The sequence below is a fragment of the Mus caroli genome, unplaced genomic scaffold (genome assembly GCF_978045245.1).
Source record: "Mus caroli unplaced genomic scaffold, Mus_caroli_1 scaffold_4, whole genome shotgun sequence".
In the NCBI taxonomy this organism is placed as follows: domain Eukaryota; kingdom Metazoa; phylum Chordata; class Mammalia; order Rodentia; family Muridae; genus Mus; species Mus caroli.
The window spans coordinates 154,812,244-154,827,068 of record NW_028227259.1 but is presented as its reverse complement, the minus strand read 5'-3'; the positions used below and the strand labels follow the sequence as shown (position 1 = coordinate 154,827,068).

The 14,825-nt window shown below is 44.2% G+C and overlaps 2 protein-coding genes across 8 annotated transcripts in view; one reads left to right on the top strand and one right to left on the bottom strand.

Annotated features, from left to right (window-relative positions):
• Pds5b (PDS5 cohesin associated factor B) overlaps positions 1 to 8,482 on the bottom strand; it is a 134,834-nt gene extending 126,352 nt beyond the window's left edge. For all 4 annotated transcript variants that reach the window (XM_085837481.1, XM_085837482.1, XM_085837483.1 and 1 more), the window contains exon 1: positions 8,412 to 8,482. The gene's annotated coding sequence lies outside the window, so the exon portion shown is untranslated. The remainder of the gene's footprint in view (positions 1 to 8,411) is intronic.
• A 5,985-nt stretch (positions 8,483 to 14,467) lies between these two features.
• LOC110295159 (uncharacterized) overlaps positions 14,468 to 14,825 on the top strand; it is an 89,570-nt gene continuing 89,212 nt past the window's right edge. For 3 of the 4 annotated variants that reach the window (XM_085837477.1, XM_085837476.1, XM_021163634.3), the window contains exon 1: positions 14,528 to 14,622. Coding sequence is in view for 1 of the 4 variants with exons in the window: in XM_085837480.1 (XP_085693606.1) it covers positions 14,483 to 14,648; positions 14,687 to 14,740 (220 nt within the window). In the remaining 3 variants the exon portion in view is untranslated. Of the gene's footprint in view, positions 14,649 to 14,686; positions 14,741 to 14,825 lie in introns of all 4 variants that reach the window. The other variant, XM_085837480.1, reaches the window with a different exon arrangement.

The following is a 14,825-nucleotide window of genomic DNA, read 5'->3' as shown; positions in this document are numbered from 1 at the left end:
TATATATATACACTTTTATATATGACAATGTTACAGAGAAACAAGTATTTTCACATATACGACAGTGCTACAAAGTCTATGATGTACAAAAAGACACCATGTAAATTATATCTGCTGTATTCTGGCGCAGCAATTCCATGGCTAGGAACTTGCACCACAAACAAATCTTCACATGCACAAAATAATAGTAATTGTTTAACAGTAGAAACTGGGAACAATCAATAAGCCAGTGCAACTATGGTATAAAAATGTCTTACAACAGTAAAAGCTAGACACAATCAATAAGCTAGTGAAACTGTGGTATAACGATAAACACTGTAGTTATCCACAGAGGGGAAGAAGTACTTTATATACAAGTAAGAGAAAATTTCCAGGGTATATTTTCCAGTGTAAAAAATTAAAAGGCAGAGAAGTTTAGTTTCCAGTATTAGTGTAAAAAATGAGGGAAGACTGAGGTATGATATGTCTGTATGCAGTTGTATTATTAAAAGGTCATATACAGAGCCTGGGAGATCATTAAACTCTGATGGGAGAGGGGGAAAAAATGGTGGGATTAGGATGACACTCCAGATTCTGACATGAGTACAAGAGATGTTGGAGAGAGTTACTAACTTGAAGCAAACCTGGGGGAAACGTTGGAGAAGAAGGGAACCAAGTTTGCACATGCTACACTAGAGGCAGCACATCTACACAGCTAGAAAAAGTACACGAAAAAGGAAACTCATGCCGGGCAGTGGTGGCGCACGCCTTTAATCCCAGCACTCAGGAGGCAGAGGCAGGTGGATTTCTGAGTTCGAGGCCAGCCTGGTCTACAGAGTGAGTTCCAGGACAGCCAGGGCTACACAGAGAAACCCTGTCTCGAAAAAATAAAAACAAAAACAAAAAGGAAACTCAGAAAAAGGAAGCTGCATACTTCCAGCAGGCAGTCATACAGTATGTGGATTATACCTTGGTAAACTATTTTTTAAAATGAGTTTAAAATGGATGCAATTAATGGGGGGGGGGCAGACAAAGGAAAACATATATAAGTACCAATCTACTTAAGAATTACTTATCCTATAAAGTCAATTAACCTGGGGTGAAACTAAACCTCAAGAAAATAAACTAGAAAGGCAAGTTGACTCAGTCACAAGACTACAAGTAAATATTCTCTTTTTAAAGACATCAACCACTTATTAAAGATTATTTAAAACACCTATTTTCCCAGGTTCACAGAAGACTAGAAGTATCTATGTGTGGTTGAGGCTACCCGAGGCAACCATTTAACAGCAACATAAAGGGGAAATAAGACCATTGTCTTCAATGGCCATCACTGAGGACAAAAGGCCCAGCTCTGCAGCACCTGACCAACAACCCGCCAAATGTTCCTCTCTGACAATAGTATATTTCATGACTCCTATACAGAATAACAAGTTTATCTTTGGTCAGATTCCTAGTTGGTTATGCCTTCCTGGAGCTGAATATGTCGTCTTCCATATTCTGCCCTATCTTATGATGATCTAACAGTCTCTTTTGTCCTACTCAAATATATTTATTGCAGGACGATCTTTCATCTTTCTATCTCCAGCCAGAACTGAGAGCAATTTTCTCAAATAAAACACGTAAACACTTTAAGTGCGATGATAGTTGAATGGGTGTTTACGTGTTTTATTTGAGAAAATTGCTCTCAGTTCTGGCTGGAGATAGAAAGATGAAAGATCGTCCTGCAATAATACATAATACATAATCTGCATACAGGTTATGAAGCACTCCTACTGTCGGGTTGCTATAATCTAAGTTGTGGGAATACCTACTTCAGCTAACTCAGTGGTGAACACAAGACCACTAGGCCGATTCTGCCCAGACAGGATTGTCTCAACTTTGGCACAATTAACATTTTTAGGCTAGGTAACCTTTTGTGGTGAAAGGATGCTCTCTATATAAGCACCAAATGTTTAGCCGACTCCATGTCTGGCCCCTACCCACTAGTGTCAAATCCATCCTGTCCCCTATTTGTAGTAGTAACTAAATTCAGACACTTAAAAAAAAAAAAAATCTTGAGGATTAGAGGAACTGTGAGTCCAAAATCATCCCTTTGAAAACCAACTGCCTAGACTAGGAGTAAACAGGACAAAAGGACCAGCATTTGATGACTCTGTGTGTATGTGTGTGTGTGTGTGTGTGTGTGTATGTACACAGGAAAAGTAGGATGAGGGTGTTTTAAACCAATCATCTCCTAAGCCAAAAAAAAAAAAAAACAAACAAACATTTTTTTTTAAGTAAAGCTCCGGTTATCAAGATGACTTGATAGGTGAGAGTGTTTGCCTAAGGACCTCAGCTCAATTCCTGGAAGTCACATTTAAAAACAAAAAAAAAAAAAAAAAATGGATTGTGACAGCTTGTTGTCTATTACCCCAGCAATCCTATAACAAGATGAGAGGTGGGAACAAACTGGGCTGGAAGCTCACAGGTTACAAAAACAGCAGAAACACAGAAAGATCCCTACCAGGACGTGGTTGCACATGCCTTTAATCCCAGCACTCTAAAGGCAAAGGCAGGCAGATCTCTTGGGTGTTCAAGACCAGCCTGACCAGCCTGATCTACAGAATGAGTTTCAGGACAGCCAGGGCTATAAACAGTTAACTGTCTAGAAAAACAAAATTAAACACAAGATGGAAGGTAAAAACCCACTCCTGAAAACCTGTCTGTCCTCTGACCTACAGCACATGCACTGTGGCACCCATGAGGCTGCATGCACCTGTGCCCAAAGGGGAGGGAGGGATGCAGGAATGGGAAGACATGAGACAGAAACTAAACTCAACCTACATTCCAAGTTCTATACACTTCAGCACATGAGGCCACTGACAGGGTTTGTGGAGAGGTCCCAGAAAGGACCAGGAAATAGAACGAAAGGACACCAAGAAAAAAGCTGCTACCTTGACTGGTTTGAAGGAAACTCAAGTTCATTTTTCAGAAGAGTTAAACCCTCAAATTTGGAGAAACAAGGTCTAGATTGTCACTTCCACCAGGGCAGAGTAATCAATCAAATGACAATATGAATAAAAAATGTAACAACACTTGAAGGTTGGAAGGGTGAGCGATGGATGGGTTACTTCAAAGCAGAGTTGACTCCTCACAAAATTCATCTATCCTGGCTCCCAGATCTCCAACTCTTCCTACTGGTTCTGGGCTTTCAAAACCCTCAGCTGCTCAAAGCCTCTCGCACATAACCTTTCCATTCAGACCCAAATCCCCTCAAGGTGCTATCACCTCCAAATCGTATTCCTCTTCAAGAGTTCAGTCTCACCTTTCCTTCTCAGATACCTTAGCTCCTAGGAAAGGGGAGGGGCTCAGCAAGAAATTAAAGTACTGCACTGGGCTGCATGCAACTGGACTGCAGTGCCTTCCCAATAATGCACACACAGACAAAGGTCTGTACTCTCAGAAAAGCAAGCGTAAAGTAAGACAGGCACTGCACATCAAATTGAAAACAACACAAAGTTTAGCAAACGCCAGTGGCGTCTAGTCCCCTGCAGACTAATATTACTTAACTATGGCAGGCACCTTCAATAAAATACTCTTTTTTAAGCCTGTTGACATCTATGGGGCAGTATGAAGAAAACTCTTTAACTTGAAAAGGGAAAGTTTCTTTTCCTTTTTTATTCTTTTCTCTTCTCTTTCTTCCTTTTTTATTTTTTCTTTCTTTCTTTCTTCTTTTTTTTTTTTTTGTTGTTGTTGATAATGATGATGGTGGTAGTTTCTCAAGACAAGGTTTCTCTGTGTAGCCCTGGCTGGCCTCCAACTCAGAGATCTGCCTGCCTCTGCTTCCCAAGTGCTGAGATTAAAGGCGTGCACCACCAACACCTGGCAAGTTTCTTCCTTAAAAAAATAAATAACAACAACAACAAAAAAAACCCACAATAGAATAATAGTGCTCCTAGAAACATTTTTAAGTAAATATTCTAGCATTTGTTAGCAGTATGTTACTGGAATTTTATTTTTTATTTTCAGTTTTCTGTACCACTAGAAGAATTTGGTTTTTCTTTACATGTACAACTTTTTAGCCTAAAATATACAATTCTTTTTTATTGCATTTATTTATTTGTGTGTGTGTGTGTGTGTTTGTGTGTGTGCGCGCAAAGACGTGCATGTAGCAATCAGAGGACAGCCAGAGTTGGTTTTTCCTACATTTGTCCCAGACATAAATCTCAGGTTGTCAAACTACAAGTGTTGTTACCCACTGAGCCATCTCACCAACTCCAACCTCCATCCTCAACCAGTCTCATGGCTGAGGCTAACTAAAACTGTCTGAAAGAAGCTCAGTAAGAGACAGACTTCAGAATATGGACTTTCCCCTTAAAATCTCTTCAGTTTTCCTAAATCACCTCTGCAACAAAATAAGAGGAGGGAAAACCAGACACCTACAACTCTCCTTTCTTTTAGGGCTCTAAGCACTGTCTATCAGACAGCTGTCTGAAACGTGGTGGTCATTACCTGTTAAGTACCTACTCTTGGCCTATTTCACTCTCCTTCAAGAACCTTTATCCATGAAGGCCTGCCCTTTCCATTAGCAGCAGGGATGCTCTCTGCCCAGCCTTCATCACTTCAGGATAGGTCTCCAACCATCACTCCCTACTGCCACAGGTCAGGTCTCTTTCTGTTTGCTATATCATCCTTAGAATGCCATGTACAGAGTTGGTATTTATACATTTCCAATGAATCAGTTCACAGCGCTCTCTTCAAAAGGGGGTGCAGCATAGCAGACGTGTACTTTTAGACCTAAAAGACGTCCCAAAATACCTTCCTACTTTGCTCAGTGAATCCTCCACACTCTTGACTTTTTCAGTTTTATGAAAGTCAACCAGACAGCTGCTTTCTATTCATGTTTAATCATTAAAGTGCAATAACTATTAGAGATATTTTTAAATATCTCAGATTGATGGCTCTAAAGCACTAACTTTTTATGCACTGAGTTTTATCACCTTAATTTTCTCATGGCACATAACAATCTGCCAGTAAAAACAGTAACTCTCAATGCTGCAAGCTTATTAATTTTGAACTAATTAGTGAGAAAGGATTATAAAGTACTTTTCAAGTACTGAGGAAAATGTTGAAAATCAGGTGGTTCATGAAAGAATAATGAGAAGTTAGGGCTAACTCTCCAAGGTGTCAGAACTGCAAACCACTCTGCAGCTTTTAAGTAAACTTAGAAGACAGCAGACGGAGTGGGCTGTTATCCTAGCACTCAGGAGGCTGAGGCAGGAGGGCTGCTGAATTTGAGGCCAGCCTGGGCTAACAGAGGGCAACAGTGTCTAAAAAACCAAAGGCTAGCCGGGCGTTGGTGGCGCACGCCTTTAATCCCAGCACTCGGGAGGCAGAGGCAGGCGGATTTCTGAGTTCGAGGCCAGCCTGGTCTACAGAGTGAGTTCCAGGACAGCCAGGGCTACACAGAGAAACCCTGTCTCGAAAAACCAAAAAAAAAAAAAACAAAGGCTAATATTCTTGGGGAAACTGCTCATTTTATTTTTAAACTAAATTATTTCTTCAATCTTTATATACCAAGCAGAAATATACAAAACAAATAAAATGTGTGTTGTAAATAGCAGTGACAAATGCCTTGTGTAGTAAACTGAGTTTCAAAGTAAATAATGTTCTCATAGATACAGTAACAAAGCAAGCTCAACACTAACTTTTCCAAATCACTTTGGCTTACAAGTTTAAAACCTCTTGTTGGCCACATTGATGGATGGATGGACGTCTAACAGTGTCAATAAAAGAGCAAGTAGCTCTTAAAGACAGAGGCTCCAAGAGGTTGGTTAGCTTCTGAAAGAAGAGAGGTGAACAGAATCCTGGACAGCAGTTGTTAAAGCCAGAGTCTAAACCAGTCAGTTGACTTTGAAGCTGAAATGAGAGGAAATCGAGAACAGGATGGAGACGATGGGTTGAATCCTGATGACTTCAATTACATACAGTAAGTCCTACACAAAGCAACAAACACTAGCAAACTTCTCAGTTTCTCGCTCACCCACCTGAATAAGCTTTTAACCATTCAGAGCCATTCCATCTAAACCTAACTTCTCATCTGTAGAGGACTGGCAACAAGCCTCAAGTACCTCGGTAGTTTTCTAACACCTGCAAAGGAAATGTAAATTTCCACTTTTGCAGCATTATATGTCACCTAAGAATCCGTAAACCAGAGTGAACTAGCTCTTCTATTAATGCAAATCAAATGTGAAAGAAGTAGTACACTGGGAGCCAAAGAACAATCTCCAAATATGCTAAGGGGAATAAGAAAAACGCAGCCCCCCAAATCATTCCCTTCCTCCAGAAGTTCAGCTCTCCAGCCACTTCTCTGTTCACCTGAGCAAGACCTGTCTAAAACAAGGTGTCATTTTGCTTAGTCTTAGCAAATTACTGTTAAAGCCAGATTCTTAGAATACTGTTCTTTGTTAAGCAAAGTTAGAGAACAGGATAAACTTAAAATTTAAATAATGATCATCAAACAGCTGTCTAGAACCCTGATACAAACAAGCCGAGTACAAATCATCTTATGACAAGTCACCATCGTCACAAGATCTCTTCTGAGGAGAGAGGGAAAGGGGACCAAAGCCAGGGGATTAAAGGCAACTGGAAGCATCAACAAGAGCTGCAGGAAAAGCAAAGCCTTCAACCAGAATGACAAAGTTCTTTTAAAAAGGAGAAAAAAGAAAAAAAAAAAAAAAGGCAAAAGACTAGCATTACTTTCTCATCAGAGACACTTCAAACAGAATCCATCTAAGAGGAAAACATCTGTGCTACTTTAGTAGTAAACTTTAAAACACATCTTTTCTATATATGTATCTGTAAATTTACATCATATGCAAATATGAGTTCAAAGAAATAACGTTTTGATTCAAGATGGTTTTTATGAGCTGGGTGTGGCAATGTAATCCCAGCACATCAGGCGAGGAAGATTGCCAGTTCCAGGCTACCATAGCGTACTACTCCCCCCTTTCACCACCCTAAAAGTGTGTTTAATATTTAAACTTTGGGAATTAATTTATTAATCTTATGTGCCATATAACTTTTTACCTCCAAACTCGCCACTGGAAAATCGGTTAGGTATTATGCTGTTACCATGGAAATGGAAGATTACCTGTTCCACAGTGGCCTGCCATTGCTCCCAAGTGTTCACTTTACTAAAGTCCCCCAAACACTAGCATCTGACATGTCTAGTGCACAGCCAAGAGTAAGCCTCTGAAACCCGCACTTGTGCCAACTTATTTGACTTTCACAAAAGTTAACACAGAAAATACCCACTGGTGGAACTCTTAACTACATGTGCTGAGAACAATGCTTAAATTGCCCTTCTCCACTTCAGTCATTTTAAGTTAGCTACAGCCCACCTCCTACACTACATACACCTGGCTTTTTAAAGGTTATACGTTGAAGTCCATAGGCCTCCCCAACCCTCTCAGGACCTCAGACCAACCTTCAAAAATGAAACAATACTTCCAAAGCTTCAACAAGTATTCAACAGAGAGACGGCTCCTTGGAGCGATTACAGCCACCCATCAGTTCCTAACACAAGTATCAGAGCAGCGTTCTTTGAAATCAAAAGGGGGGGGGGGGGCTTTAAAATCTTGGTAGGGTTCCTGAGGATGGAGCGAACGAATCACTCTTCTTTCAAACCCCTCCGGAGTTCGTACTGGAATAGCATGCAGCGCTGAAGAGCAGGTGCTAAATTTCGGGGTTCAGTCGACCCTGCAAACACCTGTCGGCTGCATGCTACATGCCTGCTCCTACGTGCAAACATCAGTCTTCAACGTACAGAGCAAAAACCGAAACAAAACAAAAAGCAGACCCACAGCCACAGCCGCCGCCAACACCAACGCCGCCGCCGCCAGGGCTTCTCCCGGACCGCAAACTTTTAGAGTGTCAGTGGAATAACGGTGCAGAGGCGGGCGGGCGAGCCCGCACCGCACACCGTCCGCACCGCCGTGGGGCTGCACCCGCGGTCGCCCGAGGACTCCCTCTCTCTCTCTCCTCTCTCTCCTCTCTCCCTCTCTCTCTCTCTCTCTCTCTCTCTCTCTCTCTCTCTCTCTCTCTCGGCCGGCTCGCAGCTCTTCCCCGACTCCCGAGCAGTGCGGCGCGCCTCCCCTCGCGCCGGGCCCGAGGGCAGCCGGAAGGGGGAAGCCGCACGGGGGGCTTCTCTCCAAGGGGAGGAGAGGGGAGGGGGAGGGGCGCGGCCGCGGCCCCCGCAAAGGTCACTCCGGGCCGGGGCCAGCCGCGGCCCGCGGCCTCCCCACCCCCGGCCCCACCGCAGCCCCGCCGGGACACGCGAGGCTCGGCGGGCGACGGCTCCACGCGCGCACGCCCCGCTGGAAAAATGGAGCGTGGGGCGCTGAGGCGATGAAGAGGCGCTCCCTTTCCGTTACCCGAGTCGCTCCTACCTCCGGCCGCCCGGCTCCTACACTCCTCGCGCTCCTCCGATCTCAGGGATCCGCCGCCCTCGCCGCCCTCGCCGCCCTCGCCGCCGCCGCCGCCGCCGCATCCAATCGCCTCCTCCCGCCCCCCCTCCCCTTCCGCAGCCAGTCCAGGCCGTTCCTCCGCCTCTCCGCTTCAAAATGGCGCCAAGAGCAGCTCCGCGGCTGCTCCAATCGAACCGCGGCGGACAGCGCCTGGGGGGCAGGCAGAGCGCCGCGTGGGTTCTCAGCGCCCCCTGCCGGCCGCACGGCTTCTCGCTCAGGCGCGTGCGCACGCGCTCCTCAGCCCGCGCTCCGGGCTCCGCCCCCCACACCCGGGGGCGCGCACGCGCAGGCTCCGCCCTGCTGGCGCGGCCGCCTCTGTCTCCTTGGCAACAGAGTGATGGGCAGCTGTCAGTGCGTTCTCTCAGCTTGGACTCAGCCTCCCAGGCTTTGGCGGGAAATTTGTAGATAGCTGAACTACTCTGGCTTTGGCTGTTTTTTTTTCCTTTCCTTTTTTGGATGAGGCTTTTTTTTTTCTTTCCTTTTTCTTTCCTTTGCCGCCCTAGCTGGCCTGTGGAGCTCACTGTGTACACCAGGCTACACAATGTCTTACCATGTAGACCAGGCTGGCCTCGAGTTCAGAGATCTGCCTGCCTCTGCTTCTGCCTCCTTAGTACTGGCATGTGCCCTACGCTCGGCTTTTTTTTTTTTTTAATTTCTAAAAAAAAGGGGGGGGTGGCGAGATGGTTCAGCGGGTTAGAGCACCGATTGCTCTTCCGAAGGTCATGAGTTCAAACCCCAGCAACCACATGGTGGATCACAACCACCCATAATGAGATCTGACACCCTCTTCTGGAGCGATCGGGGGCCAACTGGAGTGAGTAGAGGTCCTAAGATCAATTCCCCAGGGGCTGGTGAGATGGCTCAGTGGTTAAGAGCACCGACTGCTCTTCCAAAGGTCCAGAGTTCAAATCCCAGCAACCACATGGTGGCTCACAACCATCCATAATGAAATCTGATGCCCTATTCTGGAGTGTCTGAAGACAGCTACAGTGTACTTACATATAATAAATAAATAAATTAAAAAAAAAAAAAGATCAGTTCCCCAACAACCACATGAAGGCTCACAGCCATCTGTATAGCTATAGTGTACTCATATACATAAAATAAAAAATAAATGTGTATTATTTTATTTGAGAATAGGCTCTCACTATGCAGCCCTGACTGGCCTAGAAATCACTATATAACCCAGGATAGGCTCCATTCTCCAGCCACTGCCTTCCCAATGCTGGGACTAAAGGTATGTGCCACCCCTCCTGGCTTTTTTTGTTGTTTTGTTAGATAGGGTCTCACTATGTAGCTCTGTCTGGGTCTGGAACTCACAGAGACCCACCTGCCTCTGCCTCTATGCCTCTGCCTCCCAAGTGCTGGAAATAAAGGTGTATTCCACCTCTTGTGCGATGTTTTTTTTTTTTTTTTATTTTTATTTTATGTATATGTACACTGTAGCTGTCTTCACACACACCAGAAGAGGGCATTGGATCCCATTACAGATGGTTGTGAGCTACCATGTGGTTGCTGGGAATTGAACTCAGGACCTCTGGAAGAGCAGTCCGTGCTCTTTAACCGCTGAGCCATCTCTCCAGCCCAGCGATGTTTTAAACCCTGTGGTGCAGCACAGATTATGTGCTGTGTAAATGAAAGAATATTAATGTCTACATGGCTCCTCACTGGTTAGTGGACCTAGGGATCCAGTGTTCATCCCACTGCTCAAGAACCCCCCTTAACAGGGTGAGGAAGCGATTGGAAGGCCACAAAGATGCCATCCAGAGAATGAGGTTTGTCCGCCCTTGCCACTTCTGCCCTCACTGCTGCAGCTGTGGGCTGGGCGGGCTAAGATGGAGGTTTCTCTTCACCCCCAGGTCCCTGTCAGAGCTGACAAGTCTTGGTCGCCTTTTGCTCTTTGATGCTGTCCATCCCCGCAGTGAGCAGGATCTCCCTGCTATGGCACTAGGACTGTTTGTTTCAACAATGAACACATGAGGTGAATCGGGAGCTTATGGTAAGATATTTGAAATGAAAGATAGGCAATGCAGGTTTATAAACCACAGTGTTTGTGCTAGGGAAGAAGAGCCTCAAGTTGTAGCAGAGCAAGCACCTTCAGATACTAGCACCTAATTCATTCCCTCTCTCAGCAGGGTTCCTGGGATCACTCTGTCTTCTACAGAGCTGTACAACGGGCATCTACCCATTTTATGCATCCACTAAGCCTTGGGAACTCTCCTATACAACTTCAATGTTCCCAACAAGGACAGAACAGAAGAGCTAGATAGGTCTTTAAAAAAAAAGCAAAGCTTTGGCCCTGGCTTCTTAGGCAGGCCTGGTGCCACTCACTTTTAATCTCAGTCCTTGGGAGGCAGAGGCAGGCAGATCTCTGTTAGGTTTGAGGTCAGCCTGGTCTACACAGTGAGTCCCAGGACAGCCAAGGCTACAGTGAGATCCTGTCTCAAAAACAAAACAAAGTAGAAAGAAAGAAAGAAAGAAAGAAAGAAAGAAAGAAGCTTCCAGCTCTTTGTTGTTATTTTCTTTCTTTTAAAAAAATATTTATTTATTTATTTATTTATTTATTATATGTAAGTACACTGTAGCTGACTTCAGACACACCTGAAGAGGACATCTGATCTCATTATGGATAGTTGTGAGTCACCATGTGGTTGCTGGGATTTGAACTCAGGACCTTCGGAAGAGCAGTCACTGCTCTTAACTGCTGAGCTATCTCTCCAGCCCCTGTTGTTATTGTCTTTTCCTCTCAATTCTGAAACCCCTAAAGATACATGTAAGTTTCTTAGGAGCCACAGAATTAGAGCAAGAATGTAGGAACTACACACTGCCACGATCCCGATTGTTTAATATGATACAATAGGCGCTGAGCACAGAATGAGTGCTCAGTACATAATTCTGTTGGGGGTGCGGTCTTGACAGTTTAGAGTCATCAATCATTTGCTAGAGTATTGCCAATTTTACCATGAATGCCTTAATCAATTTTCATAACCGTGCCAAAATACTTAAAAAGAACAAGCGAATTGGTTTGGTTCATAGGTTCTGAGATTTCCATATATCTAGGGTGAGCTGACTGTATTCTTCCCAACCCTGGGTGAGGCAGACCATCATGGTAATGTCCACCACTTCCTGGCAACCAGAGAGCAGCCTAAGAGACGTATCTCTTATATTATTGGTTGTGAGCCTATCCTTTAATGGCTGAGCCATCTCTCCATCCCAAGACATATCTCTTGAATAGGTTTACACTTCTAGGGCCTGGCCCCTGTGGCCTATTTCCACGTATGACAGTTCTCCTCCTGGTCTCCACCAGTTCCCAGTTATGCCATTTTCTGACTCCAGGCTGGAGGTCAGAAGGACAGTGTCAGATCCCCTGGAATTGGAGTTACAGGCAGCTTATGAGCCAGGAACCAAGCCCAGGTCCTCTATAAGAGCAGTAATGCTCTTAACCTCTAAGCTACCTCTCCAGCCCAACAAAAGTACTCTTTATATTTGAGGATTTCACAATTGCCAATGTGAAATTCCTCAGGATAAAATAATTGGATGGGATATAATATCAGATAATTGGGAATTGAAACCATTCCAAAACTCAGTTGAATTTTCTAAATCCTGGAAGAAGGAGTGGTATATAAAAAAAATGTTGGCCTTATATAGACATGGTTACAACTTTCTTTGGTCAGGAAAAGCACACTCCAATCCCCATATGTCCTTCGTTTGCTGCCATAGTAAATTAGCTTTTGTGCATACAACTACACCAATTATCTTATTCAGCTGCAGCTCAGAGACTGACAGCTGTCTGTCTGAGCTAATACTGCAGTGTCAACAAGGCTGTGGTCCTTTCTGAAGGGTTGTGGAAGGGGAGAGGCCTTTCCTGCCCTTTGGAGGTTGACTTTATTTCTTGGTTCATGTCTCTCCTCCTCTGTCTTCAGTCAATACCATAGCATCTCCATAGGCTGCTTCCTTCATCTCGTGGCTCTCTCCAGCTCTCTTCTGTCCCCCCACCCACTTTTCAGTTGCTATGACTACTCAGCATGTATGACTCCTTCATAAAATGAAAATAAATTTAACTTAAAACTAATAGGTTCTCCTGTCTCTACAGCCATTTATACTTTACTGATTTTCTTCAATGTTTGGAATATCTGAAATAATTGTCTTCTACATTTTCTTCCACTGGTGTGATACTACAATCATTACTTCATGTAAGTTTAGAATAGCTTCAGACACACTATATGTAAGCACTCTGGTTTGAAAACCCATCATTTACCAATATAGATTACAGCAACTGAGACTTGTGAAGTATGCTGCAGTAGTTCTGAAATAGGTTGTACAAAATAATACATCAAACTGCTATCTACTGTGAATGATAAATATGTTGTTAGTCAGGGTTCACTAGAGTGACAGAACATAGAGAATAAATCTCTTTATATGTACATATGTGTACACATGTATGTATATGTATACATATATATATGCATATGTCCATACACATATATGGAATTTATTGGAATGACTTACAGGCTGCAGTCCAGCTAGTCCAACAATGGCTAGCTGTGAACAGAAAGTCCAAGAACCCAGTAGTTGCTCAGTCCCACAAGGCTGGGTGAAGGAATGGATGTGCTAGAAGGCAAAGAGCAAAAGCTTCCTGCTTCCGTGCTCTTATATAGACTTCCAGCAGAAAGAGTGACCATTAAAGGCATTTCTTCCCAACTCAAGATGTGGATCAAAGGCATGTGTGGGTCTTCTCATCTCAAAGGTCAGAACTAGAAATGGATTCTCCCACTCCAGACCGAACAGAAAATCTTTCACAGGTTATGTCCTCCATTTCCGGATTGTGACTCATTCCAAATAGTCAAGCTGACTACCAAGAATAGCCATCACATATGTGATCTCTGACAATGACACCAGAATCTTGTTTAAGAGGGTGTTCATATTCAGAGGATGCTGATGGGTACTGGTGTGCTATAGTAAGTATCAACTGAAGGAGGCAGTATATATACCTTTATATGAAAATCATGTTTCAAGATGTCAGTGGTGGCTTGGCTCAATGGTAAGAGAGTAAGTATATATATACACACACTCAGGTAAAACACTCACATAAAATAAAATAGTGATTTGTTTTGTTTTGTTTTGTTTGAGACAGGGTTTCTCTGTGTAGCCCTGGCTGTCCTGGAACTCACTCTGTAGACCAGGCTGGCCCTGAACTCAGAAATCTGCCTTCCTCTGCCTCTCAAGTTCTGGGACTAAAAGCGTGTGCCACCACTGCCCGGCTTCACTGTGCCTTTTATCTATTATACTTACAAATTAAAACATTATTGTGTTGGAGACAAGACTTAGTCAAATATGCTGAGATGGCCGATTTTCTTGTGCGGGCCCAAATGAAACAAGGGGTGGAGAGGACGACAGGCTAATAGAAATGGAAAAGAGAAAAAAGACCTTTAACTGAAGCTATTAATTTGGTTGGTATTTATTTTTAATTCAATACATATTTATATAGCAGTTTTCCTATATCTGGAAGTAAGATACTTTATAATTTCTTCTCCCCTAAGAGTCATCTGTTATGGGGTTCTGAGGTGCAGGCACTCTATTTTGCCACAGTTGTTTAGAAGCTTAAAATTATACTAAATAGTGTTTCTGAGAAACCATAGCAACTGAGTTCTGTTACACAAAATGTTTTCCCCTTTGAAGCCTATGCTGATTCTTTTGTCTCCTGAAAAGCCTGAAAACTATTCACTCACCACAGAGGCTTGCGCTTCCATCCACCTGGGGGCGCCAAGCACTCTTGTTCTTTTTGAGTCGTGAACCCCAGAGGACGTCGCTGCCCTTATAGATAAAGGTGATGTTTCTTTAAGAAACTTCCCCCCACTACAGGGCGGGGAACAAGACTGAGTCTACGTTGGTGGCCAAAATAGCGCATAAGTCTTGCAATGGACTCTGGAAGACTGAGTTTCGGTGCCTTGAGGTAAACCAGGACTGCGGGACGCCGGACTTCAATCCCCATAATGCCGGGCGTGAGCCCGCGGTGCTACATGGGTAATCCTAGAGGTGGCGGCCATCTTGCGTATGGAACGGCTCCAGCCTCGCGTCTCCTTCCAGCTCCGTTTAATAGCTACGTTTTGGACGGTCTCTCATCTTCCCGGAGGTTCGTGTGTTCGCGGAAGTTGTTTTTTGTTTTTTTTTGTTTTTTTGGAGGGGATGGGGTGGGGTGGGGGAGGGCTTGGGGAGGAAGATGGTGGAAGTGCATACAGAGCGATGGCTTGAGCGTCCCGGTGGAGGTGAGGGAGGTATTTCCGGTTTCGTCTGGGCGAACGGCTGGCGCTTGCACCGCCGGCTTTGACACAGCTC